The sequence below is a fragment of the Staurois parvus genome, unplaced genomic scaffold (genome assembly GCF_062004578.1).
Source record: "Staurois parvus isolate SC_StPar_1 unplaced genomic scaffold, SC_StPar_1.0 ptg000913l, whole genome shotgun sequence".
In the NCBI taxonomy this organism is placed as follows: domain Eukaryota; kingdom Metazoa; phylum Chordata; class Amphibia; order Anura; family Ranidae; genus Staurois; species Staurois parvus.
In genome coordinates, this window is record NW_028318709.1 from 693,271 (window position 1) to 714,764 (window position 21,494).

A 21,494-nucleotide genomic window follows, 5' to 3' on the forward strand; every position below is an offset into this window, starting at 1 on the left:
ATCGGTCTTGACTTCACCTCTCACTAGCTCCCCACACCCGCTCTATCTCATAGGAAAGAGATAATTGAATAACCAAGGAAGCTGTGAAAAGAAACCCTCACACCCAGACTGGGCTTCAAAGGCAGTCGAGAGACAGGAGGAAGACTCTCAACTCAAGTGGCTCTCAAAATATTCCTGTTGGGCCCACAATGACTGAATGAGGTATGTTAGGCTGTCTAGAGATGTGGAGGTATCTCCCTGAGATTCTTGGGTTGGAAGACATTTGTCTAGGCTTGCACGAGTCACAAAAGGAATGTCGGTCCTTCACTGAAGGACAAAGGTTAGACCTGCTCTCAAGGAGACATTGGTAGAGAGGGCCCCTTGGGTAGTTCATTTGGAAGAGGCGCCCGATGTGGTTGTTCGAAGGATAGGCAAAAGTTGTCTGCTTTGGTAAAGCTTTATTTATTTATATTAGAGAAGTGGACACGGGAACACAAAGATCTGGTCATGGACATGGGGGAGCTTAATAACAAATTACGGCAGCATCGCAAACTTGGAAGGTTATTATTTCTTACAATTTTCAGAAGATGACATTCATTTTTGTCCGGCCCATTTTGGGGGGTTTTGCGTGGAAGGTGTCGGATTTGGCTTTCATCACGTTAATATCCAACATCACTAACGGATCTACTCTCCGTGGGATCGGAGGCTGAACCAAGCTCTTTTCCATGCTCTGGCCGGGAGAAGCAGAAAAAGTCGTCGATCTACTCCTTGGGGCATGATCAGTGGGTAGAAGGCTAGCCCCTATTCCACTCCAAAAGCCCCTGTCTGTGAGTGAGTAGGCGTTCCTCCGCAATGCAATGCCCAGGAACTGAGTGAGTAGGCGTTCCTCCACAATGCAATGCGAAGGGGCTCAGTGAGTAGGAGTTTCTCCACAATGCAATGCCCAGGATCTGAGTGAGTAGGTGTTCCTCCACAAAGCAATGCTCAAGGTCTGAGTGAGTAGGCTTTCCTCCACAATGAGGTGCCCAGGGTGTGAGTGAGTAGGCTTTCCTCCACAATGCAGTGCCCAGGGTCTGAGTGAGTAGGAGTTTCTCCACAATGCAATCCCCAGGGTCTGACTGAGTAGGTGTTCCTCCACAATGCAATGTCCAGGGTCTGAGTGAGTAGGTGTTCCTCCACAATTCAATACTGAGCGTCTGAGTGAGTAGAAGTTCCTCCGCAATGCTATGCCCAGGGTCTCAGTAAGTAGGCGTTCCCCCACAATGCAATGCCCAGGATGTAAGTGAGTAGGTGTTCCTCCACAATTCAATACTGAGGGTCTGAGTGAGTAGACGTTCCTCCACAATGCAATGCTCAGGGTCTGAGTGAGAAGGAATTCTTCCACAATGCAATGCTCAGGGTCTGAGTGAGAAGGAATTCTTCCACAATGCAATGCCTAGGGTCTAAGTGAGTAGGCACCTCCCCACAATGCAATATCCAGGGTGTGAGTGAGTGGGCATTCCTCCACAAGTCAATACTAAGGGTCTGAGTGAGTTGGCTTTCCTCCACAATGCAATGCCCAGGGTCTAAATGAGTAGGCACCTCCCCACAATGTAATCCCCAGGGTCTGAGTTAGTAGGCGTTCCTCCACAAAGCAATGCCCAGGGTCTGAGTGAGAAGGAATTCCTCCACAATGCAATGCCCAGGGTGTGAGTGAGTAGGCGTTCCTCCACAATGCCCAGGGTGTGAGTGAGAAGTCACTTCCTCACAATGCAAAGCCCATGGTCTAAGCAAGTAGGAGTTCTTCCACAATGCAATGCCCAGGGTGTGAGTGAGTAGGCGTTCCTCCACAATGTAATGCCCAGGGTCTGAGTGAGAAGGAATTCCTCCACAATGCAATGCCTAGGGTCTAAGTGAGTAGGCATTCCTCCACAATGCAATGCCCAGAGGTGAGTGATTTGGCGTTCCTCCACAATGCAATGCCCAGGGTGTGAGTGAGTAGGCATTCCTCCACAATGCAATGCCCAGGGTGTGAGTGAGAAGTCACTTCCTCACAATGCAAAGCCCAGGGTCTAAGCAAGTAGGTGTTCCTCCACAATGCAATGCCCAGGGTATGAGTGAGTAGGAGTTCCTACACAATGCAATGCCCAGGGTCCACAATGCACAAGGCTTTTTTGTTCCTTCACTGCTTTGTGTCATAGCTATACAAACAAAAGAAATAAACATGAGAATTTCAAAACATTTGTTATGGCAGCAATTTTCTGGGTCAACCGGTTATCTGACAGAACCGCAGGGGCGGGGGCAGGGGCGGACTGGGGCCCCCCGGGCAATAGGGGATCATGGGGCCCCTGTGTCCTTGCCCAAACTCAAAAAAGCCTATGAAAAAGGTACCAGGGGCATCTCATGGGGCCCCCAACTGACCCCCGGGCCCTCGGGGAGTGCCCGAGTTTCCAAATGGTCAGTCCACCCCTGGGCGGGGGCAAGATTTTTGGCCGGGATTGTACATAGTTACATTGTGTCAAGCTGGACCAATGTAACCATTACAATATAAATAACTCAGCTGGTAATGAATAACCCCAACCACGTCCTCACTGAAGTCACACTTTGATTTCCCTTTAATGAGCAATTAGAACCCAGTGGAGGTCCTCGGGGGCTGAGTCACCAGAGTCGGCCTGGTGTATATATAGAGGGATGGGGATCGGCTCTATAGGGATCCCTCTGGTGTGACGCTCTGCTGATGCTCTGAGATGTGAGTGGAGTTCTACCTACAAGGTATTTGTGGCCCCTTATACCGACAGGGAACAAACTCGTCCAAGGGCCCATGTACTGAGAAAAAAATGTCCTTTAATTGGTTCTGGGGTCATTTTATTTACATTTTTGTTTGATTTTTCCTAGCTCAGATGCCAGTGCAGCTCTTGGTGTTCACAAATCTCGGACACAGATCAGCCCCTGTCGCCCCTATTGCTGGATATTGCGTGCAGGTCTGGCAGACTGGAAAAGTTATTGAAAAATTGAAGCGTATACACAAAAAAAAATAAAAAAATAAAAATTAACAGTTTTCTATTGTGCGTCCCTGGGGCTCTTTTAGACCCTGCATGCAAGAGAACCCGTCACCTAAAAATCAACACATAGAGGATTTTACGTCCACTATGTGATGAAAAAAAAACGTTAAGCACAAAAAAACTAAAAAATGTGCAAAAAAATAAAGTTGGACCCAAACACATTTCACATTTGTCGCTATTTCACGGGCGCACACAAATTTAAAATCTGGCACGTTGGGAATCTAATTACTCGTTGCAACCTCATCTTTTATATTTTGCCAAAAATTTGGGTAATTGATTGCGTTTGTTTTGACCTAAAATTCACCTTGGCGTGTTTTTCTAACTGAAATTTTGCAATTTGCTAATATCACGTGACATAAAAAATTTGAACTGCCGCTATTTTATTCCCTAGGGGTGTCCGCTTTCAGAAAACATATCAGGTTTGGGGGGTTTTGTGTCATCTTCAGGTTTGGAGGGTTTTGTGTCATCTTCAGGTTTGGGGGGTTTTGTGTCATCTTCAGGTTTGAGGGTTTTGTGTCATCTTCAGGTTTGGAGGGTTTGGTGTCATCTTCAGGTTTGAGGGTTTTGTGTCATCTTCAGGTTTGGGGGGTTTTGTGTCATCTTCAGGTTTGGGGGGTTTTGTGTCATCTTCAGGTTTGGAGGGTTTTGTGTCATCTTCAGGTTTGGGGGGTTTTGTGTCATCTTCAGGTTTGGAGGGTTTTGTGTCATCTTCAGGTTTGGAGGTTTTTGTGTCATCTTCAGGTTTGAGGGTTTTGTGTCATCTTCAGGTTTAAGGGTTTTGTGTCATCTTCAGGTTTGGAGGGTTTTGTGTCATCTTCAGGTTTGGAGGGTTTTGTGTCATCTTCAGGTTTGGGGGGTTTTGTGTCATCTTCAGGTTTGGAGGGTTTTGTGTCATCTTCAGGTTTAGGGGGTTTTGTGTCATCTTCAGGTTTGAGGGTTTTGTGTCATCTTCAGGTTTGAGGGTTTTGTGTCATCTTCAGGTTTGGGGGGTTTTGTGTCATCTTCAGGTTTGGGGGGTTTTGTGTCATTTTCAGGTTTGAGGGTTTTGTGTCATCTTCAGGTTTGGGGGGTTTTGTGTCATCTTCAGGTTTGGGGGGTTTGTGTCATCTTCAGGTTTGGGGGGTTTTGTGTCATCTTCAGGTTTGGAGGGTTTTGTGTCATCTTCAGGTTTGGAGGGTTTTGTGTCATCTTCAGGTTTGAGGGTTTTGTGTCATCTTCAGGTTTGAGGGTTTTGTGTCATCTTCAGGTTTGGAGGGTTTTGTGTCATCTTCAGGTTTGGAGGGTTTTGTGTCATCTTCAGGTTTGGAGGGTTTTGTGTCATCTTCAGGTTTGAGGGTTTTGTGTCATCTTCAGGTTTAAGGGTTTTGTGTCATCTTCAGGTTTGGAGGGTTTTGTGTCATCTTCAGGTTTGGAGGGGTTTGTGTCATCTTCAGGTTTGGAGGGTTTTGTGTCATCTTCAGGTTTAGGGGGTTTTGTGTCATCTTCAGGTTTGAGGGTTTTGTGTCATCTTCAGGTTTGAGGGTTTTGTGTCATCTTCAGGTTTGGGGGGTTTTGTGTCATCTTCAGGTTTGGGGGGTTTTGTGTCATTTTCAGGTTTGAGGGTTTTGTGTCATCTTCAGGTTTGGGGGGTTTTGTGTCATCTTCAGGTTTGGGGGGTTTGTGTCATCTTCAGGTTTGGGGGGTTTTGTGTCATCTTCAGGTTTGGAGGGTTTTGTGTCATCTTCAGGTTTGGAGGGTTTTGTGTCATCTTCAGGTTTGAGGGTTTTGTGTCATCTTCAGGTTTGAGGGTTTTGTGTCATCTTCAGGTTTGGAGGGTTTTGTGTCATCTTCAGGTTTGGAGGGTTTTGTGTCATCTTCAGGTTTGGAGGGTTTTGTGTCATCTTCAGGTTTGAGGGTTTTGTGTCATCTTCAGGTTTAAGGGTTTTGTGTCATCTTCAGGTTTGGAGGGTTTTGTGTCATCTTCAGGTTTGGAGGGGTTTGTGTCATCTTCAGGTTTGGAGGGTTTTGTGTCATCTTCAGGTTTGAGGGTTTTGTGTCATCTTCAGGTTTAGGGGGTTTTGTGTCATCTTCAGGTTTGAGGGTTTTGTGTCATCTTCAGGTTTGAGGGTTTTGTGTCATCTTCAGGTTTGGGGGGTTTTGTGTCATCTTCAGGTTTGGGGGGTTTTGTGTCATTTTCAGGTTTGAGGGTTTTGTGTCATCTTCAGGTTTGGGGGGTTTTGTGTCATCTTCAGCTTTTGGGGGTTTGTGTCATCTTCAGGTTTGGGGGGTTTTGTGTCATCTTCAGGTTTGGAGGGTTTTGTGTCATCTTCAGGTTTGGAGGGTTTTGTGTCATCTTCAGGTTTGGAGGGTTTTGTGTCATCTTCAGGTTTGGAGGGTTTTGTGTCATCTTCAGGTTTGGAGGGTTTTGTGTCATCTTCAGGACTGAATTCATTTTTTAAACACGTGTGCAAAAAAAAATAAAATGCCAAAACGGCTCTGGTGGCGTAAGTGTTAAAATAACAAAGTGATATTATTTTTAATATAAATATTTCTGGGGGGGAGGGGCAATATTGTTGTGCAATAATATAAAATGTATAAAATATTTAATAAATGTACATTTAAATTAATTCATTAAATTTTGTATGTTCTATGTATTCTTTAGACAAATAGACGGGAAAAAAAAAGTTATGTTTATTTCTTGGTTTTGAATAGTATTTGTTGTTTGACTTATTTCGGAAGTGGTTTTGCTGTAACTGACTGGTATTCAGTTTATGATATGATAGTATCTCTGACACTAAAATGTATTTGTCACAAAGCATTGCAAAGTTATTTGCAAATGAAAAAAAAAAAACATTTTCTGATAGGGAAAATCTATGTAAGGGGGCACTCTGATGGGGACACCTCATGTAAGGGGACACTCCAATGGGAACAATTGATGTAAGAGGGACTCTGATGTAAGGGGGCACTCTGAAGGGGACACCTGATGTAAGAGGGCACTCTGATGGGAACAATTGATGTAAGAGGGACTCTATTAGGGACACTATTTTAAGGGGGGCCCTCTTATGGGGACACTGATGGTAGGAGGGCCCTCTGATGGGGACACCTGATGTAAGGGGGCACTCTGGTGGGAATATCTGATGTAAGGGGGTGCTCTGATGGAGACACCTGTTGTATGGGGGCACTCTGATGGGGGCATTCTGATTGGGACACTTGATGTAAGGGGGCACTCTAATGGGAACACCTGATGTATGGGGGCACTATGATGGGGGCACTCTGATTGGGACACCTGATGTAATGGGACACTCTAATGGGAACAATTGATGTAAGGGGGCACTCTGACTGGGATACCTGATGTAAGGGGGCACTCTTATGTGGACACCTGATGTAAGGGGGCACTCTGACTGGGATACCTGATGTAAGGGGGCACTCTTATGTGGACACCTGATGTAAGGGGGCACTCTGATGGGGACACCTGATTTAAGGGGACACTCTGATAGGGATTCTGATGTAAGGGGGCACTCTGAAGGGGACTCCTGATATAATGGGGACACCTGATTTAAGAAAGCACTCTGATGGGGACACCTGATGTAAGGGGGCACTCTGATGGGGACACCTGATTTAAGGGGACACTCTGATAGGGATTCTGATGTAAGAGGGCACTCTGATGGAGACACCTGATTTAAGGGAGCAATCTGATGGGAACAATTGATGTAAGAGGGACTCTATTAGAGACACTATAGTAAGGGGGGCCCTCTGATGGGGACACTATAGTAAGGGGGGCCCTTTGATGGTGACACTGATGTAGGAGGGCCCTCTGATGGAGACAACTGATGTAAGGGGGTGCTCTGATGGGGACACCTGATGTAAGGGGGCACTGTGATGGGGACAATTGTTATACAATGGACTCTATTGTAAGGGGGGCCCTCTGATGTGGACACTGATGTAGGAGGGCACTCTGATGAGGACAATTAATGTAAGAGGGACTCCGATGTAAAGGGGCACTCTGAAGGGGACACCTGATGTAAGGGGGCACTCAGATGGGAACAATTAGTGTAAGAGGTACTCTGATGTAAGGGGGCACTCTGATGGGGACACCTGATGTAAGGGGGCACTGTGATGGGAACACCTGATGTAAGGGGGCACTCTGATGGGAACACCTGATGTAAGGGGGCACGCTGATGGGGACACCTGATGTAAGGGGGCACTCTTATGGGGACACCTGATGTAAAGGGGCACTCTGATGGGGACACCTGATGTAAGGGGGCACTCTGATGGGGACACCTGATGTAAGGGGGCACTCTTATGGGGACACCTGATGTAAGGGGGCACTCTGATGGGGACACCTGATGTAAGGGGGCACTCTTATGGGGACACCTGATGTAAAGGGGCACTCTTATGGGGACACCTGATGTAAAGGGGCACTCTTATGGGGACACCTGATGTAAAGGGGCACTCTGATGAGTAGTCATTATGTAAAGGGGGACTCTTATAGGGACATCTGATATAAGGAGGCACAGGTTCTGTGTAATATTGTTTCCCAGGTGGTGGCACCATGTAACAGATTGTAAGTGGCTCACACACAGTGCAGACATTATGCCCCCTGACTTTTTTTTACTGCACCCCCAGATCAGATAGGATAGATCCAGCCCTGGTGTCAAACATAGTTACATAGTCAGTCTGATTGCAGAAGACGCCAGTCCATCTACTGTAGATCCACCAAACATAGACACAAAGATGGAATATTTGTCTTTGCATAATCTCTCAGCATTTCGTAGAGATGGTATTTATGAGTTATCTTTGCTGTCTTTTTGCTATAGATTCACCTATGGAAGATTTCCAACAACTCAATGGCCAATCAAACCAGCGTCTACGAGTTTGTTCTTGTTGGATTCCCGGGTCTCTTGGAAAGATATCAAGCTGCTGTATCGGTTGTGTTCTTCTTCCTCTACAATGTGGCTCTCTTCTCCAACACCACGGTGATAGGTTTGATCATTCTAAAAGAACACCTACACCAGCCAATGTACATGGTGATTGGAAACCTGGCCCTCTCTGACCTCATCTTTGACACGGCGACCTTGCCGAAAATTATCGCCAAGTACTGGTTCGGACACGAGTCCCTGTCCTTCTTTGCCTGTTTCCTTCAGATGTTTCTCGTTCACAATCTCAGTTCCCTGGATTCGTTGATCATCATGTTAATGGCTGTGGATCGGTTTGTTGCCATTTGCAGACCTCTTCATTACTGTTCCATTATTACGAACAAACTTCTGTTGGTCATTTGCCTAATTTTTTGGTTGGTTTCAGCCATGATTGGGCTATGCATTGCAATCATGGGGGCTCAGTTACCCTACTGCGGGCCAAACAAAGTAAAAAACTGCTTCTGCTCCCTGACGCCAGTCTCCATCCTGTCCTGTGTGGACTCGTTGATGACCAGGAGGATCGTTTTTATCATTGCCTTGGTCGTTCACCTCCTCCCACTTTCTTTTATTATCTTCTCCTATATAATCATAGTTTGGAAGATTCGATTGATGACCCGCTCCGAGAATCTGCAGAAATTGTTTTACACGTGCACTACGCATTGCTTCGTCATCTTCTTCTACTTCATCCCCAGGCTGGCCGTTTACACCTATAACCAGTTCCAGTTGATCTCCAACGTAGACTTCAATGTTTTTCTGATTTGCCTGTATACCTTTGTGCCTCATGTTGCCAGTCCAATGATATATTGCCTTAGAACCCAAGAGATCAAAAACACTTTGAAAACAGTTGTTAGGAAGGTGTTTAGTTCATAGCAACAAAGCGTTTGTGACTGCAGAGACACATACATGTAAATGCTACGCAAACAGGCGAGTGGTCAAATGTGGGGTGGTTTGGGCACTTGTGTTCTGATACAAGACTGTAGGAGGCCTAGATGATAATGCCGTGTAAAATTTGCCAGCAATCGGGGAGAACAGGCCCAACCAGCCTACGCCTAACTTTTACCTTTACTACCCACATGAAAGAAAAATATATATGAAATATATTTAAAAAATATTCTTCCCAAATATATTACCATATATTTGAAATGCTACAATTTTGTCCGTATTCAATATATATATATATATATATATATATATATATACTGTATATATATATGTATATACAGTGAAGGAAATGCGTATTTGCTCCCCTGCTGATGTTGAATGTTTGCCCACTCACAGAGAAATGATCGGTCTAAAAATCGAATGTTCGGTGTATTGTAACACTGAGAGACAGAATAGCAACAACAAATTCAGCAGAAATGCGTCTAACAAATGATGACTGATCTGCATGTTCATGAGGGAAAGAAGGATTTGATCCCCTTCACAAAACATGACTTAGTACTTGGTGGCCATGTACATTACAATGGGAGACAATACATGAGACAGTACAATAATAATACAATACATGAGGGATTCGAGGGCCCTGCTCCTTGGAGCTTACAGTCTAGGAGGGGGGGATGGTGGTACAGGAGGAGATAGCTGTGGGGGATGGAGTGGTAGGAAGAGTGGAGGAGATCGGCAATTAGCAGGTTGCGGGGTAGGCTTCCCTGAAGAGGTGGGTTTTCAGGGTGTGCCTAAAGGAGAGGAGAGTAGGTGATAGTCTGATGGATTGGGGTAGGGAGTTCCAGAGGATGGGTGATGCCCTGGAGAAGTCCAGGAGGCGAGCATGGGAGGAGGAGACCAGGGAACTAGAGAGAAGAAGGTCTTGTGAGGAGCGGAGAGTGCGTTTTGGATGGTACTTGGATATTGGGTCAGTGATGTAGTTTGGGGCAGTATTATGGACAGCTTTATACGGCAAGGTTAGCATTTTGAATTTGATCCGTTGGGCAATCAGAAGCCAGTGGAGGGATTGGCAGAGGGGGGTGAAGGACACTGAGTGGTTGGTAAGGTGGATGAGTCTGGCAGCCGTATTCAGGATCGACTGAAGTGGGGATAGCCTGTGGTGAGGTAGGCCAGTGAGGAGGGAGTTGCAGTAAACACAGAGGTCAGACATTTCCTGGAGTTGGCCCCCAGGTTTGCACACATCTCAGGAGGGATTTTGGCCCACTCCTCTTGGCAGATCCTCTCCAAGTTATTAAGGTTTGGTGGCTGACATTTTGGCAACTCGAACTTTCAGCTCCCTCCACAGATTTTCAATTGGATGAAGGTTCTGGAGACTGGCTAGGCCACTCCAGGACCTTAATGTGCTTCTTCTTGAGCCACTTCTTTGTTGCCTTGGCCGTGTGTTTTGGGTCATTGTCATGCTGGAACACCCATCCACCACCCATTTTCAATGCGCTGGCTGAGGGAAGAAGGTTCTCACCCAAGATTTGATGGTACATTGCCCCGTCCATTGTTCCTTTGATGCGCTGCAATTGTCCTGTCCCCTTAGCAGAAAAACCCCCCCAAAGCAGAATGTTTCCACCACCATGTTTCACAGTTGGGAGGGTGTTCTTGGGGTCATAGGCAGCATTCCTCCTCCTCCAAACACGGAGAGTTGAGTTGATGCCAAAGAGCTGGATTTTGGTCTCATCTGACCACAACACTTCCCACCAGTCCTCCTCTACATCATTCAGATGTTCAGTGGCAGACTTCAGACGGGCCTGGACATGGGCTTTCTTGAGCAGAGGGACCTTGCGGGCACTGCAGGATTTCAGTCCTTGTCGGCGTAGTGTGTTACCAATTGTTTTCTTGGTGACTGTGGTCCCAGCTGCCTGGAGATCATTGACAAGATCCTCACGTGTAGTTCTGGGATGATTCCTCACTGTTCTCATGATCATTGACACTCCACGAGGTGAGATCTTGCATGGTGCACCAGACCTAGGGAGACTGACACTTGTTTTGTGTTTCTTCCATTTGTGAATGATTGCACCAACTGTTGTCACCTTCTCACCAAGCTGCTTGGCCATAGTTTGGTAGCCCAGTCCAGCCTTGTGTAGGTCTACCATCTTGTCCCTGACATCCTTGGACAGCTCTTTGGTCTTTGCCATGGTGGAGAGTTTGGAATCTGATGGTTTGATTGCTCCTGTGGACAGGTGTCTTTTATACAGGTAACAAAATGAGATTAGCAGCACTCCCTTTAAGAGACTGCTTCTAATCTCAGCTTGTTACCTGTATGAGAGACACCTGGGAGCCAGAAATCCTGCTGAATGATAGGGGATCAAATCCTTCTTTCCCTCATGAACATGCAGATCAGTCATCATTTGTTAGATGCATTTCTGCTGAATTTGTTGTTGTATTCTGTCTCTCAGTGTTACACCGAACATTCCATTGTTAGACCGATCATTTCTGTGTGAGGGGCGAACATTCCATTGTTAGACCGATCATTTCTGTGTGAGGGGCGAACATTCAGCATCAGCAGGGGTGCAAATACGCATTTCCTTCACTGTATATATATATATATATATATATATATACTGCATGTTGAAATTAGTTTTTTATATATTGCAAAATATATGAAAACTATTTTTAAAATAGATTCTTCAGATTTTTTTTAAAAGTAATTTTAACATATATATTTACAGATATTTATAAATGGATTCCAAAAACGTAGATTTGTATTTTTAAAGACATACAGTATATTTGAAATGTATTTTTAAAAATATTTTTCATATATTTTATAATAAAAACATTTCAACATGCAATATATATATATATATATATATATATAACTTTTTTTTTTTTAAATATATTGAATACGGCCAAAATTGTAGCATTTCAAATATGTGTCAATATATTTGGAAAGAATATTTTTAAAATATAATTCAAATACATGTGGGTATGGGGATAGGGGAGTGCCCTCTCCAGTACATTTTGGCCTAGTCTTGCTCATTTAAACAGTACTGTGCACATTTGAGCTTCGTGTTGGCCTATTATGTATTGCCGCAAAACTGAGGAAATGAGAAACACAAAAATCGTTAGGAAGGTGTTCATCTCACAGAATTTTTCTTCTGACTGACGGGACACATATATTTTAATAGTGAAACATTAATTTGTGTTTTAGCTGTCAGTGGGGTTCCCCGCTGACAGATGAATGTAAAAAGAATTGTGGTATTGCCCAACAATTAACATTAAAAAAAAAAAACATGGAGTCCCCCCCTCATTCATACCAAGCCCTTCGGGTCTGGTATGGATTTTGAGGGGAATCCCCACACCAAAATAAAAATCCCCTTCCCTCCCAAAATCCATACCAGACCCTTATCTGAGCATGCAGTCCGGCAGGTCAGGAAAGGGGGGTCAGGTCAGGAAAGGTCAGGAAAATGAGTGAGCGCCCCCCCTCTTGAACCATACCAGGCCACATGCCCTCAACATGGGTGGGTGTTTTTGGGTGGGGGGCTCACCCCCCCAAAGCACCTTGTCCCCATGTTGATGGGGACAAGGGCCTCTTCCCCACAACCATGGCCTGTGATTGTAGGGATCTGTGGGTGGAGGGCTTATCGGCATCTGGAAGTGCCCCCCAGCGGGTAGCAGGCTTATCGGAATCTGGAAATGCCCCCCCAGCGGGTAGCAGGCTTATCGGCATCTGGAAGTGCCCCCCCAGCAGGTAGCAGGCTTATCGGAATCTGGAAGCCCCCTTTAACAAGGGTGCCCCCAAATCCCGACCACCCCTCCTATGTGAATGAGTACCTCTGCCCATTTACAAAAAAAAAAGTGTAGTATAAAAAAAGACAGGAGACAGCCTTTTACACGTCCTTTATTAAAACTAAGGGAAAGTTCCCTGAAGTAGATCCAATGTCAATCACAATGCCCACCGCTACCTGAAAAATGAAAAAAAAAAGTGCTACGCCGGCTCTCGCCATCTGAAAGCTGCTACGCCGATGACGGTTCTTCAACACTGTCATGACGTTGCAAGGGGGGGGGGGGGGCAGGGGTTCATCACGCGCTGTGATTGGTCAAGGCATTGCACCTGACCTATGGTCAGGTGCATTGCTTTGACCAACCACAATGCACCATCGGGGTGGTCAGCGAACACACGAAAGGCCCATGCTCGAGTCGAACTTATGTGGATGTGGATCACAGGAGTGCAGAACAAACTGCACTCCTGTGACCCATTGTCAGCTAGCAGGAGACTGAAGTCCACTGTTGGCCGATGTCCCTCAACCAGGCCCAGGCTAGGAAAAGATGCCGACTTCAAAGTCGGGATTGACCCAAGAATCTGGAGTGGCACCTGGTCTCAGTGAAGCACTGAGAGCCTGAGCCAGCCGCTCCTTCCCACTTTACAGCCCAGCACTCCAGTGAGCACCGGGGGGGAGGTGAGCAGAGTGGAGAGGAGAACTCAGAAAACAGTGGTCAGGCTAGGCCTGGTATGAATGAAGGAGAAGCCTAGACGCAGGGCCCCAACATGACTGGGTTACAAAGGGTTTGGCATAGTAGGAGTTCTTTGTAGACCAAGTGAACAGGATTTCATGAGTACTCACCAGATTGGTGGATAGAGCTGTAGTAGGTGGGGCTTCAGGGATTTAGGATGAAGGAGGGTTTGGGTAGTCCTCAGTTAGAAGAAAGCTTGGTTGGGACAACCTCCCACCCTCTGTCCTTTGTTACTTTGTTTGCATTGTTTTTTTTTTTTCTTTTTTTGTAAAAAGTTACATGTGCTCTGCATTTTTCATCATGGCAGGTGGCGGGGTACAAGGTCCTTGGATGTGTTTTTATTATTGGCAAAAAGATACAGTTGTAGGGATCCATCTGAGGTACGGCTCCCATTATTGTGATTGGTGGTACCTGCGATGGTTAATTTGTCTCCGAGTCGGTGTTTCTGCAGCTGGAGGCCTAATTCTGGTGTACGCAGGTACTTGAGGTAATTGCCCAACAAGGACCCTGGGGACCCCTTGTAATACTGTACTGAATGTTCATATGTTGACATGGAATTTATATTTAGTTAATAAAAAGGCTGCCATGGCCATTAAACTCCAATTGGTGTTATGTGTGGTTAATTAACTAACCGTAGTTGGTGTAGGGGTGGTCATGCAGCATTGTCACAGCATCTTTTATACCCTCGCTGAGTTCCTCACGCTTAGAACAGGCGGGGAACAGATGAAATATCGGACCAATGCTTCTTCCACCTACAGTGAAGGAAATGCGTATTTGCTCCCCGGCTGATGTTGAATGTTCACCCCTCACAAAGAAATGATCGGTCTAACAATGGAATGTTCGGTGTATTGTAACACTGAGAGACAGAATACAACAACAAATTCAGCAGAAATGCGTCTAACAAATGATGACTGATCTGCATGTTCATGAGGGAAAGAAGGATTTGATCCCCTATCATTCAGCAGGATTTCTGGCTACCAGGTGTCTTTCATACAGGTAACAAGCTGAGATTAGAAGCAGTCTCTTAAAGGGAGTGCTGCTAATCTCATTTTGTTACCTGTATAAAAGACACCTGTCCACAGGAGCAATCAAACCATCAGATTGCAAACTCTCCACCATGGCAAAGACCAAAGAGCTGTCCAAGGAGGTCAGGGACAAGATGGTAGACCTACACTAGGCTGGACTGGGCTACCAAACTATGGCCAAGCAGCTTGGTGAGAAGGTGACAACAGTTGGTGCAATCATTCACAAATGGAAGAAACACAAAACAAGTATCAGTCTCCCTAGGTCTGGTGCACCATGCAAGATCTCACCTCGTGGAGTGTCAATGATCATGAGAACAGCGAGGAATCATCCCAGAACTACACGTGAGGATCTTGTCAATGATCTCCAGGCAGCTGGGACCACAGTCACCAAGAAAACAATTGGTAACACACTACGCCGACAAGGACTGAAATCCTGCAGTGCCCGCAAGGTCCCTCTGCTCAAGAAAGCACATGTCCAGGCCCGTCTGAAGTCTGCCACTGAACATCTGAATGATGCAGAGGAGGACTGGTGGGAAGTGTTGTGGTCAGAGGAGACCAAAATCCAGCTCTTTGGCATCAACTCAGCAGTAGGTCAGTTTTGAATCAACGAGAACAGGAACACCTTAACTGAACCAATGGCCAAATTCCATCCACTGTTGATTGTTATTGATGGAAAGGCATGTGCTAAAACTACATGAAAAAGTCTTTTTCTAACTGTAATGAGTGAAAATAGGGGTGCTGCTGCTGTATTGAAGCCATTGATTGGTATTTATTGTATGTATTTGCTGTCAATATCACCACACAGCTCTAAGGTGTCCCCTATACCTGTAATTTAAGGGATTTGTGTATTTTCCATTGCTGGTAAAACACTCCAACAAAGCTGTAATGACGAACTACTAAACAGATGAGGAAAGGAGGGTTGGAACCTATTTTTCTACATATGCAACAACCCCGGCCATGATGGTCGTCCTAAACGTATGCCCACCTTTCAACCATCAAGACTTCTGCTAAGCTTGGCTCGAAGGACCTTTCATCAATGTCTGTTATAATTACAATGTAAATTTGGATAGACGCTGAGTTCTTGGGTTTGTTCCCCTGCACAGAGTCCTTCTGGGAGGGTTCTTCTGGGTGGTCCGGTATCCGTCTAAAAACTATACTGGAATGTCGACTGCCTTCAGCCATTGCTGACCTCCAAATGTATATAAATTTAGGTTGGAATCTCTTCCAGGGGAAGAAAATTTGTTAGTAGTTTCCTTGTAAAAGTGCTGTAAAAAAAAGTATTAAATCTCTAAAAGAAAATCATAAATACCTATTGTTATTATTATTATTATTGCTACAAGTGGGCTGGTTTGATTGGTGGTGTGTAGATATTTGCTGCAGATTAAAAAAAATTTCCTCCAGGAACATGAATGAGTTCTGTGGACTTGTGACCCTCGTGTGTTATTTTTCAAAAACCCCTTTCCCCCGAAGAGGTGCCTACCTCTACCTGACCCAAAACATTGTGACAAAAAAAGTACAACTTTAAAAAAACTCTCCATGCCTCTTACTAAATACCTCAGCCTGTCTACTTTCCAAAAATGAATCATTTGGGGGGATTTGTACTATCCTAACATTTGGGGGGATTTGTACTGTCCTGACATTTGGGGGCATTGTAACGTCCTGACATGTGGGGGGATTTGTAACGTCCTGACATTTGAGGGGATTTGTACCGTCCTGACATTTGAGGGGATTTGTACCGTCCTAACATTTGGGGGATTTGTACTGTCCTGGCATTTGGGGGGGATTTGTCCTGTCCTGACATTTGGGGGTATCTGTACTATCCTGATTTTTGGGGGGGATTTGTACCGTCCTAACATTTGGGGGATTTGTCCTGTCCTGACATTTGGGGGTATCTGTACTGTCCTGATTTTTGGGGGGGATTTGTACTGTCCTGACATTTGGGGGATTTGTACTGTCCTGGCATTTGGGGGGGATTTGTCCTGTCCTGACATTTGGGGGTATCTGTACTGTCCTGATTTTTGGGGGGGATTTGTCCTGTCCTGACATTTAGGGGGGATTTGTCCTGTCCTGACATTTGGGGGGATTTGTACTGTCCTGACATTTGGGAGGATTTGTACCGTCCTGACATTTGGGGGGGATTTGTCCTGTCCTGACATTTGGGAGGATTTGTACTGTCCTGACATTTGGGGGGTTTTGTACCATCCTGACATTTGGGAGGATTTGTACTGTCCTGACATTTGGGGGCATTGTAATGTCCTGACATTTGGGGGGATTTGTACCGTCCTGACATTTGGGGAGGATTTGTACCGTTCTGACATTTTGGGGGGATTTGTACTGTCCTGATATTTGGAGGAATTTGTACTGTCCTGACATTTGGGGGGATTTGTACCATCCTGACATTTGGGGGGGATTTGTACCGTCAAGATATTTGGGGGATTTGTACTGTCCTGGCATTTGGGGGGGGGGGGGGGATTTGTCCTGTCCTGACATTTGGGGGTATCTGTACTGTCCTGACATTTGGGAGGATTTGTACTGTCCTGACATTTAGGGGGGATTTGTACTGTCCTGACATTTGGGGGGGGGATTTGTACCTCTCCTGATATTTGGGAGGATTTGTAATCTCCTGACATTTAGGGGGGATTTGTCCTGTCCTGACATTTGGGGGGATTTGTACTGTCCTGACATTTGGGGGGATTTGTACTGTCCTGACATTTAGGGGGGATTTGTACTGTCCTGACATTTGGGGGGGGATTTGTACTGTCCTGATATTTGGGAGGATTTGTAATCTCCTGACATTTAGGGGGGATTTGTCCTGTCCTGACATTTGGGGGGATTTGTACTGTCCTGACATTTGGGGGGGATATGTACTGTCCTGACATTTGGGGGGATTTGTACCGTCCTGACATTTGGGGGGATTTGTACCGTCCTGACATTTGGGGGGTATTTATACCGTCCTGACATTTGGGGGGTATTTATACCGTCCTGACATTTGGGGGGGATATGTACCGTCCTGACATTTGGGGGGTTTTGTACCATCCTGACATTTGGGAGGATTTGTACCGTCCTGACATTTGGGGGGATTTGTACAGTCCTGACATTTGGGGGGATTTGTACCGTCCTGACATTTGGGGGGATTTGTACTCTCCTGACATTTGGGAGGATTTGTACCGTCCTGACATTTGGGGGGATTTGTACAGTCCTGACATTTGGGGGGATTTGTACCATCCTGACATTTGGGAGGATTTGTACTGTCCTGACATTTGGGGGGATTTGTACTGTCCTGACATTTGGGGGGATTTGTACCGTCCTGACATTTGGGGGGATTTGTACCGTCCTGACATTTGGGAGGATTTGTACTGTCCTGACATTTGGGGGGGATATGTACTGTCCTGACATTTGGGGGGATTTGTACCGTCCTGACATTTGGGGGGATTTGTACCGTCCTGACATTTGGGGGGATTTGTCCTGTCCTGACATTTGGGGGGATTTGTACTGTCCTGACATTTGGGGGGATTTGTACTCTCCTGACATTTGGGAGGATTTGTACCGTCCTGACATTTGGGAGGATTTGTACTGTCCTGACATTTGGGAGGATTTGTACCGTCCTGACATTTGGGAGGATTTGTACCGTCCTGACATTTGGGGGGATTTGTACCGTCCTGACATTTGGGGGGGATTTGTACTGTCCTGACATTTGGAAGGGATTTGTCCTGTCCTGACATTTGGGGGGATTTGTACTGTCCTGACATTTGGGGGGATTTGTACTGTCCTGACATTTGGGGGGATTTGTACTCTCCTGACATTTGGGAGGATTTGTACCGTCCTGACATTTGGGGGGATTTGTACTCTCCTGACATTTGGGAGGATTTGTACCGTCCTGACATTTGGGGGTATCTGTACTGTCCTGACATTTGGGAGGATTTGTACTGTCCTGACATTTAGGGGGGATTTGTACTGTCCTGACATTTGGGGGGGGATTTGTACCTCTCCTGATATTTGGGAGGATTTGTAATCTCCTGACATTTAGGGGGGATTTGTCCTGTCCTGACATTTGGGGGGATTTGTACTGTCCTGACATTTAGGGGGGATTTGTACTGTCCTGACATTTGGGGGGGGATTTGTACTGTCCTGATATTTGGGAGGATTTGTAATCTCCTGACATTTAGGGGGGATTTGTACTGTACTGACATTTGGGAGGATTTGTACCGTCCTGACATTTGGGGGGATTTGTACCATCCTGACATTTGGGAGGATTTGTACTGTCCTGACATTTGGGGGCATTGTAACGTCCTGACATTTGGGGGGATTTCTAACGTCCTGACATTTGGGGGGATTTGTACCGTCCTGACATTTGGGGGGTGATTTGTACCGTTCTGACATTTGGGGAGATTTGTACTGTCCTGACATTTGGGGGGGATTTGCACCGTTCTGACATTTGGGGGGGATTTGTACTGTCCTGACATTTGGGGGGATTTGTACCATCCTGACATTTGGGGGGGATTTGTACCGTCCTGATATTTGGGGGATTTGTACTGTCCTGGCATTTGGGGGGGGATTTGTCCTGTCCTGACATTTGGGGGTATCTGTACTCTCCTGACATTTGGGAGGATTTGTACCGTCCTGACATTTGGGGGGATTTGTACAGTCCTGACATTTGGGGGGATTTGTACCATCCTGACATTTGGGAGGATTTGTACTGTCCTGACATTTGGGGGGATTTGTACTGTCCTGACATTTGGGGGGATTTGTACCGTCCTGACATTTGGGGGGATTTGTACCGTCCTGACATTTGGGAGGATTTGTACTGTCCTGACATTTGGGGGGGATATGTACTGTCCTGACATTTGGGGGGATTTGTACCGTCCTGACATTTGGGGGGATTTGTACCGTCCTGACATTTGGGGGGATTTGTCCTGTCCTGACATTTGGGGGGATTTGTACTGTCCTGACATTTGGGGGGATTTGTACTCTCCTGACATTTGGGAGGATTTGTACCGTCCTGACATTTGGGGGGATTTGTACTCTCCTGACATTTGGGAGGATTTGTACCGTCCTGACATTTGGGGGGATTTGTACCGTCCTGACATTTGGGAGGATTTGTACTGTCCTGACATTTGGGAGGATTTGTACTCTCCTGACATTTGGGAGGATTTGTACCGTCCTGACATTTGGGGGGATTTGTACCGTCCTGACATTTGGGGGGGATTTGTACTGTCCTGACATTTGGAAGGGATTTGTCCTGTCCTGACATTTGGGGGGATTTGTACTGTCCTGACATTTGGGGGGATTTGTACTGTCCTGACATTTGGGGGGATTTGTACTCTCCTGACATTTGGGAGGATTTGTACCGTCCTGACATTTGGGGGGATTTGTACTCTCCTGACATTTGGGAGGATTTGTACCGTCCTGACATTTGGGGGGATTTGTACCATCCTGACATTTGGGAGGATTTGTACCGTCCTGACATTTGGGAGGATTTGTACTCTCCTGACATTTGGGAGCATTTTTACCATCCTGACATTTGGGAGGATTTGTACTCTCCTGACATTTGGGAGGATTTGTACCATCCTGACATTTGGGGGGATTTGTACTCTCCTGACATTTGGGGGGATTTGTACCGTCCTGACATTTGGGGGGATTTGTACTCTCATGACATTTGGGAGGATTTGTACTGTCCTGACATTTGGGGGGATTTGTACCGTCCTGACATTTGGGAGGATTTGTACTGTCCTGACATTTGGGGGGGATATGTACTGTCCTGACATTTGGGGGGATTTGTACTGTCCTGACATTTGGGGAGATTTGTACTGTCCTGACATTTGGGGGGATTTGTACTGTCCTGACATTTGGGGGGGATTTGTACCGTCCTGACATTTGGGGGGTTTTGTACTGTCCTGACATTTGGGGGGGATTTGTACTGTCCTGACATTTGGAAGGGATTTTTCCTGTCCTGACATTTGGGTGGGATTTGTACTGTCCTTACATTTGGAAGGGATTTGTCCTGTCCTGACATTTGGGGGGATTTGTACTGTCCTGACATTTGGAAGGGATTTGTCCTGTCCTGACATCTGGGGGGATTTGTACTGTCCTGACATTTGGAAGGGATTTGTACTGTCCTGACATTTGGGGGGATTTGTACTGTCCTGACATTTGGGGGGGATTTGTACTGTCCTGACATTTGGGGGGATTTGTACTGTCCTGACATTTGGGGGGGATTTGTACTGTCCTGACATTTGGAAGGGATTTGTCCTGTCCTGACATCTGGGGGGATTTGTACTGTCCTGACATTTGGAAGGGATTTGTACTGTCCTGACATTTGGGGGGATTTGTACTCTCCTGACATTTGGGAGGATTTGTGCCGTTCTGACATTTGGGGGGTTTTGTACCATCCTAACATTTGGGAGGATTTGTACTGTCCTCATACTTGGGGGGTTTGGTACTGTCCTCATATTTGGGGGGGATTTTTCCTGTCCTGACATTTTAGGACCTCAAGAAATGAGATAGCAGTAAGTACATCAGGATTGATCGATTTTCAATGATACATACCATCAAGGCTTTTTTTTTCTCAGAGAATAGATGCAGGTACTCCCTCCCCCCTTCCAAGTTACCCCCTTGTTCCCCCCCCCCACCTACCTCTGAACACCATCCCTTGGTTCCCCCCCCCTACCCACCTCCCAGTACAGCCCTTTTTAGAGAATACAGAACCAAGGATCATTTTGTGGGGCTAAGTAATTCATATTTTATTAATCACAACAAGAAAAGCAATAAAATAGATCCTCTGCAGCCAGCAACTCCCCTGACAGATCTCCCCTCCAGCAATAATAGACCTTCCTACAACAAATCACCACCCATGCAATGATAGGACCCCCCACTCACAACAATAGACCCCCATCAACAACAATAGATCCCCCATTAGCCAGTATCCATGACTCTCAAGCAACCAGCAACAATAGGCACCCTCCCGAGAGACCTCCTGGCAACAACTGCCCCGCCACCAGCAACAGTAGAACTTCCTGGCAATAACAGATCCCCCAGCAGCCAGTAACAATAGACCCTCCAGCACCATGACATACCTTTGGTGCTGGAGGTGCCAGAACTGCATACCCCCCTCCCCCTGCATGCCTCTTGCCATTGGTTGTCTGTGGAAAGTGCTCAGAGCAGAGACAGTC

General features: G+C 46.1%; 1 protein-coding gene across 1 annotated transcript; it reads left to right on the top strand.

Annotated features, from left to right (window-relative positions):
- Positions 1-7,832: 7,832 nt before the first annotated feature.
- LOC149442100 (olfactory receptor 6B1-like) lies at positions 7,833-8,981 on the top strand. The gene has a single exon (XM_089656516.1). It carries the CDS (start codon positions 7,847-7,849, stop codon positions 8,783-8,785), a length of 939 nt encoding a protein of 312 aa, XP_089512642.1. The 5' UTR covers positions 7,833-7,846; the 3' UTR covers positions 8,786-8,981.
- The last annotated feature ends 12,513 nt before the right edge of the window (positions 8,982-21,494 follow it).